The sequence below is a fragment of the Telopea speciosissima genome, chromosome 9, assembly GCF_018873765.1.
Source record: "Telopea speciosissima isolate NSW1024214 ecotype Mountain lineage chromosome 9, Tspe_v1, whole genome shotgun sequence".
In the NCBI taxonomy this organism is placed as follows: domain Eukaryota; kingdom Viridiplantae; phylum Streptophyta; class Magnoliopsida; order Proteales; family Proteaceae; genus Telopea; species Telopea speciosissima.
Window position 1 is genome coordinate 20,498,184 of NC_057924.1, and position 24,310 is coordinate 20,522,493.

Consider the following 24,310-nt stretch of genomic DNA (forward strand, 5'->3'; position numbering starts at 1 on the left):
ATTAAAAAAATATTTTTACAAGTGTGAGATATGTTTGAGCTAGAACTCTCCAAATAAATAAAGTTCCACTCAAACCTAGATTGTGACGTTTGGGGAATAAAGCCACACACAAATTTGTCTCTAAAATGTAACACAAAAAAATATCTTCATGGTACAAGTTGCCAATTCAACACTTCAAAAAAATATCTTGGTCACGCCCACCAGCAACTGTAGGAGAGGGTCTTTTGAGCCACCGGCATAAATGGTAGCTTCATGGTTTCCTTTGCCATGCATGGAAAGGGCGCAAGTATATAAATTGGTAATCGGTGTGATAAGAAAACACAAGGAATTCCCAAAAATTCAATTAAGGGGAAGCTAAAGGAGAAATCTCTCTGATTCACTGTTCACTAGACTGTAAACTTGTATTTTTGATTCATTGAGTTACGAAGTTAGAAACAAAGAAAAGATGGGTAGCCTTAATGAAAGCAGCATTTCCAAAAGATGGAAGCAGCTGAGCGGGCAGGATAAGTGGAAGAACATGCTAGACCCCCTCGACATCGATCTCCGGCGATACATCATCCACTACGGCAAAATGGCTGAGGCTACATACGATGCCTTCAACTCAGAGAAGTTGTCCAAGTATGCCGGAAGCAGCCGGTACGGGAGGTCGGAATTCTTCTCGAAGGTGGGTTTGGATATAGGCAATCCATACAAGTATGAGGTAACAAAATTCCTCTATGCGACGTCCTCAGTGGACTTACCAGATGGTATGATGGTGAAGTCTTTGTCGAGGGAGGCATGGAGTAAAGAATCCAATTGGATTGGTTACGTTGCGGTGGCGACTGATGAAGGGAAGGAAGTGTTGGGAAGGAGAGACATCGTGATTGCATGGAGGGGTACGGAGCAGGCTTTGGAATGGGCTAACGACTTGAACTTCATATTGATCTCTGCTGAGGATTCCATATTTGGGTCCGATTCCAACGATGTTGATGTGCATGGGGGTTGGTACTCCATGTATACTTCCGATGATCCACGCTCCCTTTACAACAAGTCCAGTGCAAGAGCTCAGGTAAATTATTTTTATTTTTGCCTTCCTTTCTTTATTTGTTTTTTTTTTTTTTTTTTTTTTTTTTTTTTGCTCTAAAGAAGAATAATTTATAGGTAAGAATCCGTACAAAACTATGTCATCAACTACGAGGCTGGGTCGGATCCAGATCTCCTACAGCCCAGCTGCCCGTAGCAGCCTATGCGACGTGACAGGATTGCGCGCACAATGACCTCCTTACCCCCACTCGGGCAAGATGCTGGGCAAGGGGTAAGGCGGTCATTGGATGCACGGCCTAGTCTGCACCGCACAGGCTGCTACGAGCAGCTGGGCCGTAGACGATCTGCATTGGGCTGGATCAGGTTGGTTCTGAGAACCGTTCTCGTACGACCATAGCTGCATAGATGGAATCCAAAAGAGTGATTGGATTCCATCTGCCCTCGCAATACCTTAGATCAAAGATCGTCATCATCTCAATCCCATGATTTGTGTTTTCTGACAAAAGTTGACGGTTAAAGATCACCTGTTACTAAAATTCAGCCTTACCTTATAGTAGAGTATTTTTTTCCCTATCTAAGCTATATCAACATAACCAACTAGAAAACTCTTTCGCTTGGTAATTTTTGGTGTAATATGATATTGGTGAAGCCCGATCTCAGTCTAGAAAGTGCGGTGATAATTCATCGGCGGACCGTTTCACCTTCGAAACACGCCAGAATGATCAAAAAGTGCATACGTCAACGTCGAACTGGATGGTTTCCAGGGGGAGGGCATTTATATACTCTCTGGGGTTAGGGTTTTTTAATATAATGTTGTTATCTCTTTGAAAGAAGTGTGAGAGGGTTTTATATTTTGCTTCACAGATTAGTGGATTCTTATTATCGCTCAGCCATGAATGTAACCTTCCTTTTTGGGGGTGAACCACATAAATCTTGTCTTGTGCGCGTGTGTTTCTCTTTCGTTTTTGCATTTTCTTCTGCAAATCGCCATTCTGGGCATTGTTTTCTTAACATAATATTCACCGGCTAAATATGCCCCTATGAGCGACTAGGTCGCTGTTCATATGTTTTGGTTACCTCTATTTTCCCTCTCTAGATGAAGGTTTGGATCTTTCAATCTTATGTCATGAGGGATGTGACCTATGTTAAGCCTATAAGATACCACATCAAAGGGATAAATCCATTGTGTTGCATTAAGGGTGTTAAATGGTTCGGTTTTGGTTAAATGGTCTGGTTCAGTTTAAACAGATTACTTAAACGGTTTCAATTTTGAAACTACAACCGAACCATTTAGTAAACGGTTTCACAATTTCGGTTTTAAACGGTTCGATTTGATTTCGGTAAACGATTTTTGTTTGCTTTTGGCACATTATGTACATTTAAGACTATTAAATAGTTTATTTGGTTTAACCGTTTAATTAAACGATGTCAATTTTGAAATCATAACCGAACCATTTATTAAACGGTTTTGCGATTTCGGTTTCGATAAATGATTTTGGTTTGATTTTGACACCCTTATGTTGCATGTTAGCTGGTTATCAAAAATTTTGGTGGTATTTTAGAAAAAACAAAAACAAAAATGAAAAACAATCATTACAAATTATGTTACTCTTCTTTTTATTTTTATATTAAGGCTAAATGTTCTCTGTGCCGGGGCACATGCTGCTCCCAAACATATGGGGATGGGCAAAATGACCACCCTGCCCTCCTAAATGGCAGATCCATGTGTCTGGGGTACAGGCTACGCTGTGGCACAGAGAACATCAGCCCTTATATTAATTTGTGGGTTAATCACATATTTTCTTTCAGTCACTCTCATTTACTTTATTTTATTCTATTTTTTTATGTACATTCATTTACTTTATTTAATTTTATCTCAGGTATTAGGTGAGGTGAGAAGACTAGTGGAAAAATTCAAGAACGAAGAGATCAACATAACTATAACAGGCCATAGCTTGGGAGCAGCGCTTGCAACAATAAACGCAGCAGGCATAGTTGCCAATGGAGTGAACAAGCCCAAGGACCAGCCAAACAAAGCATGCCTAGTGACGGCCTTCGTCTTCGCTAGTCCCCGCGTTGGGGATGCTGACTTTCGGAAGTTCTGCGCCCGATTAGATGACCTTCGACTGTTGCGCATCCGCAACGTCCCAGATATTGTCCCCACATACCCGCTCTTGGGCTACGCCAATGTTGGCCAGGAACTATTAATCGACACTAGAGAGTCTAACTACTTAAAGCGTCCGGGCAATTTGTCAAGTTGGCATAACTTGGAAGCATACCTGCATGGCGTTGCTGGCACTCAAGGGGCCAAAGGAGGATTCAAGCTAGAAGTTGATCATGATATCGCACGTGTGAACAAGTCTATGGATGTGTTGAAGGATGAATATCATGTGCTTATTTCGTGGTGGGTTGAGATGAATAATGGAATGATTCAAGTTGCTAATGGTTCTTGGATGTTAATGGAACATCAGGAAGACATTGATTTTGGGGTTTGAGTGTTTTTTTTTTTTTTTTGGGATTTTGGATGAATATCATGTGCTTGTTTTGTGTTTTATTTTAATGGTTGAGATTTAATGATTTTGATATGAAGGATCCTAAAAAAGTGGCTGAAGGGATTTTTCCTTAACCATTGGTGAAGAGAAATTTGATCCTAAATACAATCATAAGATCGTGTTTGGTTGAAGGTGTTGGAGGAGTCAGATTCTGATTTTGGATCGTATTCTTACAAATCTGGTTCATATGGATTTGTAGTTGAGACAAAAAAAACTGTTTGATCACCCTGATTCTGTCAGATGGAATCCTTCTGAATCCATCTGAAAAACTATTTGGTTACACATTACACCACCATTACACAAAAACAGAATTTCCACCAAAAAAAAATTTATACTAAATAAAAATCTACAACTGAAAAAAAGTTCATTAGCAACAGATTCTTGAGTAGGAATCCAGTTCCAGTAGAGTTAGTCAAAGGAGAATGCAATACCAGTAATGGATTTGGACATAAAAAAGGTATAATCATCAGGGAATCTCTTCATAATGGTAAAAATAAAAAATATAACCAACAAATGGTAACCAGAACATTCCACTTTGGAACGTGAAAGCATAAATAAAGGAAGAGAGAGATGGAAGGCGGTGCTGTGGAGGGATTGATTCAATATGTATTCGAGAGATGCACTTGTGCAAGCAAACTAGATTTTAGGGTTTTATCCTTATGGAAATATTTTAGGGGTTTTTCATAATGGAAGTGAAAAACAGGGGACTGGGAGTAGTAGAAGATTTTTCATAATGGAAGTGAAAAACAGGGGAATGGGAGGAGTAGAAGATGAAGATGAAGATGAAGATGAAGTTACTTGTTGTTTAGAGAAGAAACCACTTGGATTCGAAGGCGATCTTGCACACAGAGGAAGTTGCTGGTGAGAGAGGAAACTTTGGGAGGTTGAGTGACTTGAGAGGGGATGTTGCAGACGAGATTTCAAGCGTTGAACCGGAGGTAGAAGGCGATCTCTTGTTGAGATAAAATCGTGATAGACTCCAGGGGAGGTTGATGAAGGAGACTTGCTGCAAGAACGACGGGTTCCTTCGAAAATTTTTCGATCACGATAGGAGGACTCGCGTGGATTTTGGGCTTTAAATACTAAGGTGGATTCGTGTGGCATCCCAACAGAATTCGCCCCAAGGGGTGATTCCGTTGGATTCTAAAATCTAGCTGTAACGGAGGATTCTCATGGATCTTGTGTATTTGTACACTAAACATATTCCGAGAAACCAAACAACAAAAAAATACTTAGAATCCAGATTCAACGGATCCCGATTTGTCCGACACCTTCAACCAAACACAGCCTAACAGTTTCAGTGCACGTGCACAATACCAATAGATGGGTGATGATTTCTACAACAAACTTGAATAGGCTCACCAAGAGGCCCGATCTAGTGCATGTAGTCCAAGTTCAACCTCGAAATTTTTTTCATTGGATGGTCCATGAACACAACCAACCAAAGAATATCATATGTTGGTGGTAGAAACATGTGCTATGACATAAGTGTCCATAAAGTCATACTTCCGGTACAAAAATTAAAATAAAAATTCCAATTTATAATTTTATTTTGGGTAGAAAAATCCTATTTATAAATGATGTCCTTCTGTCAATATTAGGCACTTTTTCATTATGCATTTTTTCGCACTTTCTCCCCTTCTCGATATGTGAGTCCCCCAAAACAATGCTACACAAATCGAGATGATAAACTGAAAATACACTAGCAAATTGCCAAATGACATGTGGCCATCCAAGGCCGAGCTATAGAACTCGGTTCTTAAGAGGGCTGGACACCGGTCCACCTCGGACGGCGGATCAACCTTAAGGCAACCCATTCGTGGCCTGAAAGTGGTCACGCCAGAGGGTCAGCCGTATGTTCGACATGGTGGTCGGCCACACGGCTACGACCGAGGCTACCACGTTCGGCAACACGGCCAAACCCACCGTGCTCGGTAGAATGGCTGAGCCCTCCACAACAGGCAATCGACCAACCCCTATGCGGACGACATTGTGGCCAAGTCCTCCTTGGTCAGATGCTCAGCCGACCTCTCCTTGGCCTGCAGAACATCCAAGTCCACCGCGGTCGGCACCATGGTCGACTCCCTATGGTCGGCTGCCAAGCCGAGATCTCACTGGTCGGCTACAAGACCAAGTACATAATGATTGACCTACCAGACGAGCCCTCCATGGTCGGTGACTCAGTCGAAGCTATATAACCGGCAACCGGCCGAGCATGCGGTGGTCGGCGCTAGATGAGCTTTACACATTCGAATGTCAAGCCCATGATAAGCACCTAGAGCACCTCTGTGACCAAAGGGTCAGATATGCTGGGCTGAGCCCTCAGGCGAAACGATAATTGCAACTCGCTTAAATCGCGGGACCACGTCAGCACATCCCGATGATCACGTGATATGTTGAGTCAACTGAATCGAGCCGTCATCCAATGATGGAATCGTATCACATCCAAATAAGGACTCTTACCAACTGAAGAGACTCCTTTCGAATATGACTCCGCCTAGAAGACTCCTACCAAAAATAGGACTCTTCTCCGCTGCCCTATCCACCTCTATAAATACCCAGGTATGAAGCCTAAGCATTCATCTTACTTTTTACGAAGTGGAACTGCTGCTAAATTGGAGACCTGACTTAAGCATCGGAGAGCCCTCGGCCGGAGCCACACCGGCTCTCCTTTGCTCACTCGATTTTTTGTAGGTTCATCCCAGGTGGACCGGACCGAAGGTTTCCTGACTCAACATGGGAAATCAACAATAACAACATTTCATGCCGATCTAAGCTTAAAGAGTGTTGGATTTGTACGAAATTTTATACTTAAATTAGCCAATAAAGTTATCTAGAAGTTTTGGGCCAAATTAGGGAGGCCTGGACACCGAAAAGAGTGCAAGGGACAAAATGATCACTTTCCAATTAGAAAAAATACCAAACATTCGTCGAATTTGAACAAAACATTACGTGCATGCTCTAAATAGCTCTTTAGGACAAATAAAATGTTTCAGCTCAAATCGAAGTGGTTTGGCTACCGAGAAAATACTAGGGACAAAATGATTATTTTAGAAAGAAAGGTTGTCAGATTTGGGTGGAATTTTGCACAAGGGCTAGAAATGGTTAAATAAAACTATCCTAGTGGTCTTGACTCTATTTAAGAAGGTTTAGGTATATAAAGTAGGGTAGAGGTAAAGTGGTAATTCTTGCCATTTTATCATCATAGAAGCCATCTGAGCCTAGATCATCATAGCCGGGATGTTCTCCTAAAGTTTCAAAATACAGTATCTACATTATCCAATACTGAGTCAAATGTAACACCCCGATTTTCCCCAGAAATCCTACATGTTTTTTTTTTTTTTTGGTTATCGTCAGGTGTTGATCATTTCGATCTCTGACGAACCCGAGGATTTAATATTTTCCACCCGAAGGTAATTTTATTTACAAAACTGAAAGACCAAGTCAAACACTGGTGAACGTTGGCTCTCCTAATCTCCAGCAGTCTCTCACAGTTGGAGATAAGAATCCATCTCCTACAATCTCTCAACTAGAGATAAGATAACAATCCCCTTCCCGTTGTTGTAACAACAATTCAAAATACAAATTGTAACTATCTCTATGGAGATATTTCTTGTACAAATTCTATAAATACAGAACTCAACCTCATTGGTTGAGCAAGCTTTACAAACCACTTTCGCATATCACTTTCATGGTATCAGTCGCCTTCTATTAAGATCTGTTCCTTTTTTCTCTCTTTCAAAAACCCAATGGCCAATACCAACAACACTTCTAATCCTTTCCCAATTACAAATCTGTCCAATCTAGTGTCTGTCAAACTAGATGGCACGAACTACCTTCTTTGGAAAGAACAACTTGAATCAATCTTCATCTCTTCTGATCTTATGGGCCATATAGATGGCTCTGTCACAGCACCAACAACTCAAGTTCAACCAACAGATCCTGAATCTACCACACTAATACCCAATCCTACATATCACTTATGGAGGAAAACCGATCATTTTGTACGTGCTTGCATTAACGCTACACTTGATCAATCACTCTCATCTCACATCCTTGGTCTCACCTCTGCAAAACAAGTGTGGGATGCTCTTGAAGAATTATTTCTGCAACAGTCAACTGCACAAAAATCCTATCTGCGCAGTGAGCTTCTAACAATCAACAAAGGAGGCTCCACCATCACTGAATATCTGCAAAAGGTAAAGTCTCTTGCTGATTCACTTGCCGCCGTCGATGATCGAGTGAAGGATTCTGAACTAGTTGGCTATACTCTAAATGGCCTTGGACCGGATTACACTACCTTTGTCATAACTATGGAGAACATGAATCCTCCAGTTAAGTTCAATGAACTGCGAGCAAAGTTACTCACTCATGAGCAACGTCTACGCAAAGGCTATGGTAATCACTCAAGTTCATCTGTTGATTCCCACATTGGACTTTACAATATTGATACGGCTCGTAAGTTCAAACCTCGTGGCAATGGTAATCCAAGGTACCAACAAACCCACACTCCCACCAACCCATCACCACGACCTAATCAAACCACAACCCAATCCATTCCATTTCAGCAATCACCCACCCACCCTACCCACCAAAACCAACGTCCATCATCACCAGCCACATCACAAATCAAATGTCAAATATGTGCCAAATTTGGACATACTGCAAGTAAGTGTTTCTTCAGGTACTCAGCCAGCAGGAACAGTGCACTAGCACCTCAAACCAATCCTTATGTTGGTCTTCATTCAGCATCATCATCAAAGGCACCAAACTCTACGTACAATAATGATGGTCAATGGATACCAGATTCGGGTGCTACATCTCATATGACATTTGATCCTGCCCAACTACACCAGTCCAATCCTTACAATGGTGAAGACCAAGTGTCTGTTGGTAATGGTAAGCGTATCTCAATCTCTCACACTAGTACTGCCATTTTACCAACAAAATTGACACCTTTGAAACTCCAAAATGTGTTGGTTGTTCCACAAATTGCAAGGAATTTACTTTCAATTTCTCAGTTAACCAAGGATAATAATTGCACCGTTGAATTCTTTCCATGGGGTTTTTCTGTCAAGGACCTGCAGTCAGGTACAACTCTAATGACGGGACCAATCAGGGATAATCTCTACACATGGCCGAACCTTTCAGGAGGAGATCTGGCACTCTATAGCTCCACCGTACCAGCAACAACTTGGCATCATCGGCTAGGCCATTCATCATAAAAAATTCTTCATCAAATAAGAGCTTCGGATCCTTCTTTAGCAATTCCGCTAGTCAAGAATAATACCATGCGTGCCTCTTGTCAAATGGGTAGAAGTTGCAAATTGCCATTTAGTCAGTCTGGTCGAGCATCACAGCCTTTGGAACTTGTCCATTGTGATTTATGGGGACCCACTAGACACTATTCCAATAGTGGTTTTAATTCTTACATAATTTTTATTGATGATTTCAGTAGATTTACATGGTTTTATCCATTGCGATTCAAATCTGAAGCTCTATAGTGTTTTCAACATTTCAAGAAAATGGCTGAAAATATACACAAGTCAACAATCAAATATTTCCAAATTGATGGAGCCTTAGAGCTCACCAAAGGGGTGTTTCAAGCCCATCTTGATGACTGTGGCATTCTTCCAAGAATCTCTTGCCCACACACACCTGAGCAAAATGGTGTCTCTGAAAGGAAGCATAGACACATTACGAAAATGGGGCTGTCACTGCTATATCAAGCCCATATGCCAAAACAATACTGGCTCGAAGCCTTCACAACAGCAATTTATATTATCAACCGGCTACCCACACCGGTATTACAAGGCCAATCTCCATATGAAGCATTGTTTGGCAGTAAACTAGATTATCAGGCATTACGGGCTTTTGGATGTGAGTGTTTTCCTAACCTCCGTCCATATAGAAGTGACAAACTTTGTCCCAAATCCAAGTCTTGTGTATTTCTCAGCTATAGCCTATACCACAAAGGCTACAAATGTTTAGATCCTACCACAGGCCGTGTCTATCTTTCACGCCATGTAAAGTTCAATGAGACCATTTTCCCATTTGCCACAAAAACTGATAACTTAGACAACCCCAGCCGTCCCTCACCCACCACAACCTTAACAATCCCAACCACCTTGGCTACACCACCAAACCCAATACCACTTGTTTCCCCCACAACATCTTCCACACCAAATTCCCCACCATCTCCTCTAGCATCCAATACACCTTCTCCAGCACAACTTACTCCATCATTTACCAATCAGCCTCAAACCAATAACCCACAACCCACGCAAACACAACCACTCAGCCAATTACCAATCCAGCCTCAACAACCACACAACAACCTTCACCATTACCCGCACCCCCTCCTCTACCTACAACCACTCATCATCCCATGGTTACCCGAAGCCAAACTGGCTCCAGGTGTCCCAAAATCCAGATGAGTTTGTTGACCACACGCCATCCTTTATCCTATGGCTCTCACAGTTCATCTTACAAAAATACCCCCTGAACCAACATCATACAAAGTGGCTTCAAAGAACCCCTCATGGGTTGCGGCAATGGATGCTGAGTATAAAGCCTTGATGCAAAATCAGACATGGACTTTAGTTCCACCAACTAAAGAAATGAATATAGTGGGTTGCAAATGGGTTTACAGAATTAAGACCAAGAGTGATGGGTCCATTGAACGGTACAAAGCCCGTTTAGTTGTAAAAGGGTTTCATCAACAACCAGGGATTGACTTCACTGAAACCTTCAGTCCTGTTGTTAAACCAGCCACTATTCGCACTGTTCTCTCTATTGCAGTATCACATGCATGGCATGTCAAGCAACTTGACGTAAAAAATGCCTTCTTACATGGCAACTTGAATGAGGCAGTTTATATGCATCAACCTTAAGGCTATGTCAACCCTACGGTTCTAGAATATGTATGCCATCTTAACAAGGCTCTTTATGGTCTTCGTCAAGCACCACGAGCTTGGTTTCACAAGTTCAGCAATTATCTGATTCAAGAGGGTTTTCGACAAAGCCTAGCTGATTCCTCCATGTTCATCTATAAAGGTGAAAGGGGCATGATTGTCCTACTTCTTTATGTAGATGACATCGATCATTCTCACAGGTGACAGTGTTGATCTTATAAAAATGGTAGTTACCCGTTTAAGTCACAACTTTGCTATGACAGATCTTGGTGACCTCCATTACTTCTTGGGCATTGAAGCAAATCGAAGTTCCAAGGGCATCACTCTCACACAGACCAAGTATGATCTACAGTTACTAGAACGAACAGGCATGACACAATGTAAGCCTATCAATACACCAATGCCCAGTGGACAAAAATTATCAACACAGAATGGTGAACCACTACCTGAGGCACATGAGTATCGGCAAATAGTTGGGGCACTTCAGTACCTCACAATGACCCATCCAGACTTAACTTATGCTGTGAATCAGGTCTGTCAATACATGCACAAGCCAACAACTGATCACTTAGCTGCTGTGAAACGTATCCTAAGGTATGTTAAAGGAACAGTCGGAGCTGGAACAACTATCAAACCGAGTTCTCTCAACCTACTAGGTGCATACACTGATGCAGACTGGGCAGGCTGCCCAGACACTCGATGGTCAACGTTTGGATTCTGCACCTTTTTGGGGAGTAATCTTTTGTCATGGGGTTCCAAAAAGAAACCCACTGTCTCCCGCTCCAGTACTGAAGCAGAGTATAAAGCATTAGCAATCACTGTCTCTGAATTACTTTGGTTGTCTTATGTTTTCAGAGATCTGTACTTGGACATTACTCTACCTCTAATTGTATGTTGTGACAACATATCAGCAACACAAATGTCAGCCAACCCAGTTCTACATGCTCGTACAAAGCATATAGAGGTTGACTATCATTTTGTATGAGATCTTGTCATCAACAAACAAGTACAAGTTCACTTTGTTTGCTCCACTGAACAAATGGCAGATATCTTCACAAAGGGTTTACCAGCACCTCTCTTTCAGCAACATGCAACCAAACTCCTTTGCCTACCACCCAAGGGTTTGTGGGGGGATGAAAGACCAAGTCAAACACAGGTGAACGTTGGCTCTCCTAATCTCCAGCAATCTCTCACAGTTGGAGATAAGAATCCATCTCCTATAATCTCTCAACTAGAGATAAGATAACAATCCCCTTCCCGTTGTTGTAACAACAATTCAAAATTCAAATTGTAACTATCTTTATGGAGATATTTCTTGTACAAATTCTATAAATACAGAACTCAACCTCATTGGTTGAGCAAGCTTTGCAAACCAATTCCACATATCACTTTCAAAAACCTTATGAATTTTAAATAAATAATTTGAAAAACTCCCCATTTGAAAATGTGTCAAGTTGTGAATATGGTAAAAGAATTTGATTTATGAGTAATTATAAAATCATTTGCTCAGCCCAATGGTTGGGAATTTTTATCCTCTCAATTACACTGCCCGTACTTGACCTCAAGTACATCTAATAGAGGGAGGTGGATCCCACGTGGACCCCACCTCGGGCAGTATATTCGGGCAGAGGATAGGATGGTCATTTCTGCCTCCTATGTTAGATGTACTTGAGGTCAAGTACGACCAGTGTAATTGAGAGGATAATGGTTGGTCCTTTAAACATTTATGTAAGAGGTTCAACGGAGTCTAATAACAAACAATATGGTCAAAAAACAGAGAACGGTTAAAAACAAAGATAGACAGATGGTATGCGTTTTAAACGCATAGCTTTCAAAAAAATGGGACAAAAAAATGGCAGTATATTCTTATAAAATGAGGAAACATTAGTTAAATACTTGTATCTAATGTCTGTCTCTCGAAGGCAACCGTAATGGCGATGTGAGGGAGGTGAATAGCTAGTACTACAACAAAGATTTTTGTTGTCTGTTCTTAGTTGGGCTTTGGCCTCACAAGCTCTTCCAATTAACGATGCAAAGTCTCGCATCCTTTTCTCCTCCCCACTTTGATTCTTCATCCATTAACTCGTTTGTTTCTCAACTTTCTTTGTCTTAGATCTCGTAACTTGGTGCTCTTGTGCTTTGATTTGGGTAATATTTATGTAAAATAGTTAGAAAATCAGGTTTTGACTCGCTGAGTCATCCCAATCGAGTGAGAATTTTGGAAAACCTGATCAAGAATCATGTAGACTCGACCAGTGTAAAAAATGCATGGACTTGATCAAATTTTTTCCGAGTCACAAGAAACTAGATTGTTTAATTTCATCCGAGTCACACTAATCGCAACGAGTCATGTCATATTTTAAAATGTGGTTTAATCAATACTAAATCGGTCGAACCTTCAGTAAAATTTTTGTCCTATCTCTAATTTCCTATTCTCCCTTGCCTTAGACGTTTGCTAATCACTACTGAACTTCAATTTCCGAAACCCTAAGCGGCGGCTTTGTTTGTTTTTCCATCTTCCTACGAGGCTGCAAAATATAACTTCTACTTCTCATTAGGGTTTGGTTTCAAGTTTTTCAACTCCTGGCCGGCGAGGCAAGACGACAAGTATAGCAGGTTTGTTCTCTCTCTCCCTCTCTCTTTCTCCCTTTCTCCACGTGATTTAGTCAGATTTAAAAAGAATTTGTTTTCTTGGTCTTCATTGGTGAATCGTTTCATGACCTGTTTTCTATAGGTTCACGCAGCACTAGAAGCTAAGCCTTAATGATCTCTGCCACCGCCAGCCAGTAACTCCTTCCACATCCACTACCAGTGACCCTGATCATCAAGGTCAACCAACAATGTTAATATCGATCCCCTGCAATGGAAATCTTACCAATGCAATATTCTATACAAATAGAAGTGGGAGGACCTTAAGTAATTGTTCTTTCTGCTATTACTGATTTGGGTTCTTTGGATTTAGGTAAAGGGGTGTTATACAAGGCATATACTGTAAGACTAAACAGTAACACAGTAATACGTAAAATACCTGTTGTCAGCATAGAGACACGAACCAGAGAAGAAAACTTGTACAGAACGAATAGGATGAGTTGAGTCGTATTTGACAGATACTCTCCTTAAGATTTTAGATGCCCCCACTTCTGCAACGGGGTTGACCTTGCACCTAACCCTCCAAGATGAAACAACTCCTAAACATATAGATTGCAGAACTTGATACGAGTACTGAAGGATATCAAACGGCTATACTAGCCCTCTACTACTAAAGAAAATATAGTAAAACTTGTCTCTGGAATGGACTGTTGCAGAGATAATTCATTTCTGTTGTATGTATAACGTAGGCAAGACTTTGTATATATATAGTAATGGGGTACCCTTTCATGAAGGGATACATCCAAACAAATACAGGAAATGTACGTACAGATCGTACTTATTTCCTTCACGTATAGGGAATGGGTGTACCTATTCGTGTACATGTACGAATAGACACATACGGCTTAACCATTTAAATGAACCATGGTTGAACCAAACCGAGTTTTAAATGAAGAATTAAAACTCAAAAATGCAAAACTCAACCTCGGCCCGGCCCAGCTTGGCTCGGCTCGTGCGCGCGCGATTTAAAAGCACCCCAAGGACCCCCCACACACTAGAGAGTAGGGTGACTTCCTCTCCAAAGGGCTCACACCTTAAGGAAACAATCCTATATATATACCCCTCAAGTAACTCTCCCACAACCAATGTGGGACTATTCTTGAGCTCAAAATTGTCTCTTGCATACAAGAGAGCACAACAAATTCAAACAAAATAGTGGAGGGAAATAAAAAGGAGGGAATGAAACAAAACACAAATTTTGAAACTTTGACACACTTGAAAAGTGCTTTTTGAAACAATTTCTTTGATTCAAAAAGTGTTTTTTATAAATAATAATACAACAATTCCCCCACAAGTTTCAAAATAGTGATACATAACGAGTGATAAGTATATTAGACATAGTAGGATACATCGTTGCAGGTGTCTTCAAGACTTGAACCTGCACTAGGTCTGATGAACTACGCCACAGAGTACAGGTGAAGTCAGAGTTCTTGAACCTTTCCTCATCGGTGTAGCCGACTAGTTCACCAGCCACATCCTACTAGTCGGCCGTTTGTGATATCCTTTTTATAAATATGGACATTTTTAACTGGCCTTGTCCCTTATCTTGGTCTCATAGACGTTTAGAGAATTTACCTATAAAATTCTCATCGATAGGCGGCCTCACCCCCTATATCTATTTAAGTCAGTCCATAGTGTGCATCACAGTTAACACACCCCCACATTTCATGAGATCCGACTTGATTAAGAGTCTATAAAACTCATCCTCCTTTCTTTATGGTGGTATTACTTTTTCTATCTACCTAGATTGAGCTAAAAAAGTAGTAGTACTAGACAGGTCATCTAGTGACTTCATTTGTACCCTTTGAACCTAATTCAGGAATTTACCTTTTCACATAGGTTGGGTGTCCATCACATGACCTATGTCACAGGCCTTAAGCTCATTCCCTTAGATGAATCATGAATTATTTTTGTAGGCAACGGTTTTGTGAAAACATCAGCTAAGTTTCTTTTAGATTTCACAAAATCAATAGCTATTGTCCCTTTATTAATATGCTGCCTTACAAAATTATGTCTTAGGCGGATGTGGCGCTTCTTTCCATTGTATATTTTATTCTTAGCTTTAGCTATTGCCACTTGATTATCACAATGAAGTGATATCGAGGCAACGATTTTGGCCACAATAGAATATCTGCCATCAAAGTTCTGAGCCACTCTGCTTCAGTTCCTGTCTTTTTCAAAGCTATAAACTCAGCTTCCATGGTGGATCCTGTACCACAGGATTGCTTTACCGATTTTCACAAAATCGCTCCACCTCCTAGTGTGAAAACATATCCACTAGTTGCTAATGTTTCCTTGGTATCTAAAATCCAGTTAGCATCACAATAGCCCTCTAACACGACTGGTTTTCCACTATAGTGAAGGCCATAGGCTATCGTTCCCTTTAAATATCGTAATAGTCTTGTCATGGCATGCCAATGCTCTATACTTGGCTTATGAGTGTATTGACTCAATTTTCCAACTGCTAAAATGATATCTGGTCTGGTGCAGTTCATTAGATATGTAACTGAACCAATGATTTGTGAATATTTCTTTTGGGAGACAGGTTCCCCCAAATTCTTTTGCAAAAAACAATTAATGTCCAAAGGTGTTTTAACCGCTGATAAATCATAATAATCAGACTTCTTTAGTATGTTTTCTACATAATGGGATTGGGATAATATTATCTCCTTTACTTTTCTGGTGATCTTAATTCCAAGAATTACATCAGCCTCCCCGATGTCCTTTGTATCAAACTTAGACATTAAGAAACCTTAGTTTGCTTTACAATGTCTAAACTTGTTCCCATTATCAAAATGTCATCTACATAAAGTACGATGAACACACCTTTACCTTTATAGAACTTGCTATACAAGCACCTATCAGCATCATTTATTAGAAAACCATTTGAGACAAGTATCGAATCAAGTTTTTCATGTCACTGTTTTGGAGCTTATTTTAGTCCATAAAGTGATCTAATCAACTTACACACCTTATGTTCTTGTCCAGGCACAACATAACCTTCTGGTTGCTTGATATATATTTCTTCTACCAAGTCGCCATTTAGAAACGCTGTTTTTACGTCCATTTGGTGTATAACCAAATTATACATAGACGCAACAACCATCATTACTCGTATAGTAGTCATTCTTGCTACCGGAGTAAATGTGTCAAAGTAATTTATATTTTTCTTTTGTCTAAAGCCTTTTACTACTAACCGGGCTTTAAACTTATCTAGTGATCCATCTGGTTTTAATTTCTTTCGAAATATCCACTTAGTGTCCAACACTTTGGAACCTTTAGGTAAGTCAACTAATATCCATGTGTGATTGGCTATAATGGAATCTAGTTCACTTTTGATGGTCTCTTTTCAAAACACGGCATCTAAAGATGTTACCACTTCTTTATACGATAAAGGATCCTTGTCTAAAAGATAGACAACCCAATCACCATCTGAAAAAGTAGCTTTCTTTTGCCTTTTACTTTTCCGTATTTGACTTGAATCACTAGATATAGGCTCAATTTCCTGTGACACTTCTTGTCCAAAAAATGATACACTACTATCAACCTTACTTTCTAATAGGTTAAACTTAAGAGAAAATACATTCTCAAAGAATTCTGCACCCCTTGACTCAATGATGTCATTTTCTTCAAACACTTCATCTATGATTTTAATAACCATAAATTGATATGCAGTACTATGTGCTGCATATCCAATGAAAACACAATCACATGTCGTTGGTCCTAGTTTTCTTTTCTTTGGTTCTGGTATAGCCACTTTGGCTAGACAACCCCATATCCTTAAATGCTTTATAGTAGGTTTTCTTCCATACCATAATTCAAAGGGTAACAATCCCATTTTCTTGTGCGGAACTCGATTTAATATATAACATGCCGATAACATGGCATTCCCCCACATGTCTAGGGGTAACCCTGAGCTTATGAGCATTGAATTCATCATTTCCTTCAAAGTTTGATTTTTCCTTTCTGCCACCTCATTAGACTCAGGTTGATAAGGGGCGGTGGTCTCATGAATAATACCATGTTCCTCACAAAACTGAGCAAGATTAGAGTATTCAGTACCTCTATCAGTTCTAAGCCTTTTCACTTTCCTCCCTAATTGATTTTTCACCTCTACCTTATAGGATATAAAAGCATTACTTGCTTCATCCTTGGACTTAAGAAGATAAACCATGGTAAATCTAGAGTGGTCATCTATGAATGTAACAACATATTTTTTACCTCCTCTAGATTCTAGTGACTTATAGTCACATAGATCACTATACACCAAATCAAGAAAGCCACTTTGTCGTTCCATTGACCTATGTGGTCTTTTAGTGAATTTTGCCTCCACACATATGAGGCACTTTGTCAATGGTTGCTTAATACAATTGTCTATTAAGCCTTTCTTATACATATAAGAAATGTAAGATGCATTGCATTGACCTAATCTACCATGCCATAAATCATAGTAATCAATAAAGTAAGCAAAAGAAGCACTAGGCTTATCTTTTATTACTTCAGTAATACTTAATACAAATAAACCATCACTTAGATACCCCTTGCCCACAAATACATCATTTTTCAGAACTACAAGCTTGTCAGACTCAAAAAGTAACTTCATTCCTGCCTTGTTGAGAAGTGGCCCTAAAATAAGCTTGCGTCTAATTTTTGGCACATGCAACACATTGTCCAAGACAAGTGTCTTTCCTGAGGAGAGCTTCAATGTAATTTTTCCTTTGCCGACAACCTTGGATGACTGGGAGTTGCCCATATAGACCTTATCATCTAAAATAGAATAACTCAGAAAAGAGTATCGATCCCCACAGATGTGCCTTGTAGCACCTGTGTCAATTATCCAGTCATTTGGCTTTTCAACCAAAAATAGTTCGATTATCATCGCTACAAAGACTTCCTCTTCTGCAAGATTGACTTTTGCCTTATCTGGCAAAACCTTCTTCTTATTTCTGCAGTCTTTTTTTAAGTGACTCGGCTTGCCACATCTGAAGCAATTTTCTTTCTTCCTCTTTGAGTTTGAACTCTTCTGGACAGGATTGCCTTTCCTCTTGAGATTTGATTTCTTCTCTGTTTCCACCAGATTAGCTTTGGATCGAATGTATCCAATGGGCTTTTCACCTTTGTCTTTGATGCGGTTTTGTTCCTCTATTTTGATTCGAACCACCACCTGATCAAAAGACCAGTCCTTCCTCTTGTGTTTCATAGTAGTTTTGAAATCCTTCCAAGAGTCAGGTAGTTTATCAATCAAAGAACTTGTGACAAATAGATCTGGTAAAATCATGTTCTCCTTAGCCAAATTCCCAACCATAACTTGGAATTTGTGTACTTGAGAAGAAACGGTTTCACCTTCAGTCATCTGGAAATTCAGAAAATTTGACACCACATACTTCTTCAAACCAGCATCTTCCAGAGTATATTTGTTGACTAGAGCATTCCAAATCATGTAGACATGATCGAAGGAATTGTAAACATTGTACAATTCATTCGACAGAGCATTCAGAATCCTATTTTTGCATTGAAAGTTTGCTTCGATCCAAGTAACCCTCTTCATATCAAGATCAATATCCTCAGTTTCTAGAGGCTTGGGATCAGTCAATGCAAACGCCACCCCTATTTGTGTCAAGGCAAATAGCATCATCTGCTTCTACCGTTTAAAATTCTGCCCGGTGAACTGTGCTATCTTATCAAAATCTGAAACTATTCTCAGTTTCTCCATACTCGGTTGTATGGTAGCAGCAGTAGTTTGGGCAGCGGCAGCAGTAGGTGGAGGGTCCACAGTATTATTCTCAGCCATAGTCTTAGACAGGAAAAAGCCAAATAAACTCTAAAACCTTAAGATTGTTATACATGGCATATACTGTAAGACTAAACAGTAACATAGTAATACGTAAAATACCTATTGTCAGTACAGAGACACGAACAAGAGAGGAAAACTTGTACAGCACGAACAGGATGAGTTGAGTCGTATCTGACAGATACTCTCCTTAAGGTTTTAGATGCCCCCACTTCTGCAACGGGGTTGACCTTGCACCTAACCCTCCAAGATGAAACAACTCCTAAACGTATAGATTGCAAAACCTGATACGAGTACTGAAGGATATCAAATGGCTATACTAGCCTTCTACTACTAAAGAAAATACAGTAAAACTTATCTCTGGAATGGACTATTGCAGAGATAAGTCGTTTCTGTTGTATGTATAATGTAGGCAAGACTTTGTATATATATAGTAATGGAGTACCCTTTCATGAAGGGATACATCCAAACAAATACAGGAGACGTACGTATAGATCATACATATTTCCTTCACGTATAGGGAGTGGGTGTACCTATTCGTGTACATGTACGAATAGACACATACGGCTTAACCATTTAAATGAACCATGGTTGAACCAAACCGAGTTTTAAATGAAGAATTAAAACTCAAAAATGCAAAACTTCTACTTATTAAAAATAAGGTTTTGCCCACACCCACATCCACACCCCGACCCCGACCCCGACCTCGACCACGGCCTGGCCAGGCTCGGCTCTGCTCGACGTGCACGCGTGATTTAAAAGCACCTCGAGGACCCCCCCCACACACTAGAGAGTAGGGTGACTTCCTCTCCAAAGGGCTAACACCTTAAGGAAATAATCCTATATATATACCCCTCAAGTAACTCTCCCACAACCAATGTGGGACTATTCTTGAGCTCAAAATTGTCTCTTGCATACAAGAGGACACAACAAATTCAAACAAAATAGTGGAAGGAAATAAAAAGGAGGGAATGAAACAAAACACAAATTTTGAAACTTTGACATACTTGAAAAAGTGCTTTTTCAAACAAGTACTTTGACTCAAAAAGTGTTTTTTATAAAATAATAATACAAGGGGTTAACGACTATGTGAAAATAAATGACATTGAGATTGCAAGCCGACGAGGTCCTCTGGGTATATGTTGGAGAAGAAAGAATTTAAAAAAATTACAGAAAACATGACTCGCTCAAACCAAGTCTGACTCGTTCGTATCATCAAGTTTTGAAGGCGGCGAGTCAAAAAACATGGTTTTATGTGTCATTATCGTCTATGGTTCCCTGACCGGTGCGGTTCCCTAGTACCTCTCATAAGAGGGGAGTGGGACCCACCCGGGGCACCTGACCGAACACTCTGCCCAGGTGGGGTCCTCCCTCCTCTTGTGAGAGGCACTAGAGAATCTCACAGGTCAGGGAACCGCATATGATAAAAATTTGTGTTGCACATGTTCGTCTAGTATCCATTCCATACTTTGCATGTTTCTTTTATAGTTCATGTCGGTTGAACTCTACTGGTTTGATCCTCTTGGTTGAGCACCTTTGAGATTGCCATAATCATCAAAGGACAACAAAAAAAAAAAAGAAAGAAGGAAGAAAAAGAGAGAGAAAAGAGAGGAAAAAAAAAAAAAACCCTTTTACCACACCTCTTCTAATTAATTTCACAAGATTGCCTTGTCGGAAGCCTAAGGAACCGCAGCGGTGGATTTGGAAGATCTTCTTCTTAGCTGGTTGTTGTGAATTTCTGCTAGGTGGATCCTTCTGTTGCTTTACCTGCAGCTGGTGCTCCTGGCCCTTTGGTGGTGACTATGAAAGGTGAAGTCTTTGCTAGCCAAGTCTGTCCGTGCCTGGATTGAGCAATCCGTGTGCCTCCTATTGTGCTCACTCATTCATCTCCTCTCTGTTTCGTGAACTTCCTACCTTCTCCGATATTTTTAGAGGTTTGCAACCCCCCAGCTACTGCTTTCTCATTATCTATGACATCTGTGGTGGTAAACGAGTTCTCCACCTTTCCTGTTCTATCAGTGCTTGGTTTGAGCTAGTCTAAGATCTTTGTGGGGACCCCTATCTTATGCCCAAACCACCCAATAAGGCAATTGGTTTTACATTCTATCCCTCCTCCAGTTGCCTTTGAGTTTTCTTCCCTTAATACTTTGCTTGTAACAAATTTGATATTGAATTAGTATTTCGTTCCTTGAATTGAATCGGTTACAGTAGGTATATATAATACAAAGAGAAGTCCAATAAGGTAGAGAGTCCCACATGCGATAATGGATTTGTTTCCTTATCACATGCGGATTACATATAGAAAGAGATCAATTGAAACTAGGAAAGTAAAGAGGGAGAGATTGAGTGAAATAGGGAAAGCCAATATAGCGTTCCAAGAATATGGAAGGCTATATTGGTCAATACACCCCCTTAAGATGAAGAGTCCGAGCACCGGATCTTTAGCTTGTCCAGTAAGTACTGAAACCGACCTGTAGGGAGGGCCTTGGTCAATGTGTCAGCAATTTGGTCCGCAGTGGATATAAACTGGACCTGAAGCTGCTTCTTGGTGACCCGGTCCCGAACAAAATGAAAGTCAATTTTGACATGCTTAGTGCGAGCATGAAAAACCGGATTCACAGAGAGGTAAGTCGCTCCAATATTATCACACCATAGAACGGGCGGATTAGATTGGGGAAGACCCAACTCCGTGAAGAGTGATTGGAGCCAGATCAATTCCGCCGCCGCATCAGCCAAAGCTTCATACTCAGATTTGGTAGAGGAGCGTGAGACGGTCTTCTGCTTGCGGGTTTGCCATGAAATCAGATTCGGTCCCAAAAAGATGGCATAGCCACCAGTCGAACGTCGATCAGAGGGGCTACCAGCCCAGTCTGCATCTGTAAATGCCTGAAGTGTGAGGGATGATGAACGATCAAAGAAGAGACCATGAGAGCTGGTTCCCTTCAGATAGCGTAGAATCCTCTTAACCAGACTCCAATTTTCCTCAGTAGGTGAGTGCATAGTTTGGCAAGCCCGGTTAATAGAGAACGCCACATTAGGCCGGGTAAGGGTGACGTATTGTAAAGCACTGACAATAGACCGATAGTGACTATCATTAGAAAATTTTGCACCCCCTGTGGTGGAGTCTTTTAGGGCGGTGGCCATGGGTGTGAGGATCGGCTTGCAATCAGCCATCCCTGCACGTTGCAGGAGATCAGTAATGTAACGACTCTAGATGAGGAGGAGACCATTGGGACGATAAGTGGCCTCAACACCCAAGAAGAAGTACAAGGGCCCAAGATCCTTAATAGAGAATTCCATAGCCAGACCAGTAAGAAGCCGATCAACCTGAGATTGAGAATTACCAGTGACAAGAATATCATCAACATAAATGAGTGCATATAAAACGGTGCTGCCCTGCTGAAAGATAAAGAGGGAAGTGTCAGTCCGAGATGCAATAAACCCATAACCAAGAAGAAACTGTGTCAACCGATGAAACTAAGCACTAGGAGCCTGCTTAAGGCCATAGAGAGAGCGGTGCAGGCGACAAATATGATGGGGTTTGGAGGGATTTTCAAACCTGGGTGGTTGAACCATATAAACCTCCTCAGTCAATTCCCCATGTAGGAAAGCAATCTGTATGTCAAGTTGACGAATAGACTACCCTTTTGAAACGGCAAGAGATATAACAGTACGAATAGTTGGTTGTTTCACCACCGGGCTGAAAGTCTCACTATAATCAACACCCTCCTACTGATGAAACCCCTTAGCAACCAAGCGAGCTTTGTAGCGCTCAAGAGACCCATCAGCCTTCCTTTTAATTCTGTATACCCACTTGCAGCCAACCAGATTCATGGTAGGAGTCTGAGGAACCAAAGTCCAGGTATTGTTCTGAAGTAGAGCGTTGAACTCATCAGCCATGGCAGTGCGCCACTCAGAAAACTTCTTCGCCTGCGAAAAACATGTGGGTTTGGGTGGTAAGGGGACAGAAGCGATGAGAGCTTGTGGGTCAGGGCGACGGGGACGTAGCCTCATTGGGTGAAGAGAGGCGGGTGGGTCAGGATTGGATGGGGGAGAAGGTGTAGGGGCTGGAATGCCCAAGGGGATTGGGTCGGCGTGGTAGAGCTCATGAAGAGAGCAGGTTCGACCTGGGGGGGGGAGGGGTGGGGAGATGGAAACCCGGGTGGAGAGGGTGGAGCTGGTATGGGGGTCGGCAATGGGGGGGAAGGTGGTGAGAGGACGAGTAAGAGGTCAGCCGGTGGTGGCAATGGTAAGAGACTAGTGGGAGCAGCTCCCCACAGTGGTGAAGGACTAGGGCTGGAAGGGGGGGGAGTGGAAGAAGAGGTGACAAAAGGAAAAACGGTTTCAGAGAACCGAACATGGAGAGCAAGATATATACAACCAGTGGTACGGTCAAGGCAACGATAGGTAGCATGGGAGGGGCTGTAACCCAAGAATACATAGGGAGAGGAGTGGTAGTCAATTTTGTGTGAGTTGTAGGGACGGAGGTAGGGAAAACACAAGCAACCAAAAACTCGAAGAAACGAATAATCAGGACGGCGATGATACAGAAGTTGATAAGGAGATATGCCATTGGTAACACGGGAAGATAATCGATTAATTAAGAAAATGGCAGTGTCAAAGGCGAAAATCCAGTACAATTGAGGGACAAAACTATGAGCAAGAAGAGAGAGTCCGGTCTCTACATTGTGACGGTGGCGACGCTCGACGGCCCCCTGTTGTTCATGAGGGTGTGGGGCAGAGATACGATGAGAAATACCAAGATTTAAGAAAAAGGGGAAAGGGAGCGAAACTCGCCACCCCAATCGGTTTGCACAGACTTAATTTTGTGAGAGAACTGACGCTCAACCATGGATTGAAAATTAATAAAGAGATTAAACACTTCGGACTTGCGAACCATAGGATAAAACCAAATAAACTTGGAATAGTCATCAACAAAAATTACAAAATATCTATGACCGGCAGGGGAGGGGGTAGGGGAAGGTCCCCAAACATCACTGTGGACTAAATCTAATGAAAATAAAATGCGAGAGAGAGTCTCTCTTAAAGACAAACGACAAGATTTTCCAAGTTGACATGCAGTACATAATGGACTAAGCCGTGTCGAGTGGCATGGTAAATTATTATCACAAACTATATGACGAAGTAGCTGAGAATGGGGGTGACCGAGACGATCGTGCCAGCTGTTAAGAGAAGTGCGAGAAGTGACAAAAGCAGCAGGGGAGGACCGTGGCAGAGGGGAGACAGTGTAGAGACCACCATCACTCGGGCCGAACAGAAGTGTGGTTTTGGTTCTCCGATCCTTCACAAAAAAACAAGATGGGTGAAATTCAAAGAAAACATCATTATCTGTAGCAAAGCGATGAACAGAGAGAAGAGGC

The 24,310-nt window shown here is 41.2% G+C and overlaps 1 protein-coding gene across 1 annotated transcript in view; it reads left to right on the forward strand.

The window, feature by feature from the left end:
• The first annotated feature begins 700 nt into the window (after positions 1-700).
• LOC122640798 (phospholipase A1-II 1-like) overlaps positions 701-24,310 on the forward strand; it is a 57,481-nt gene continuing 33,871 nt past the window's right edge. The window contains exon 1 of the mRNA XM_043834045.1: positions 701-1,048. Coding sequence (XP_043689980.1) covers positions 749-1,048 — 300 coding nt within the window. The 5' untranslated portion in view covers positions 701-748. The remainder of the gene's footprint in view (positions 1,049-24,310) is intronic.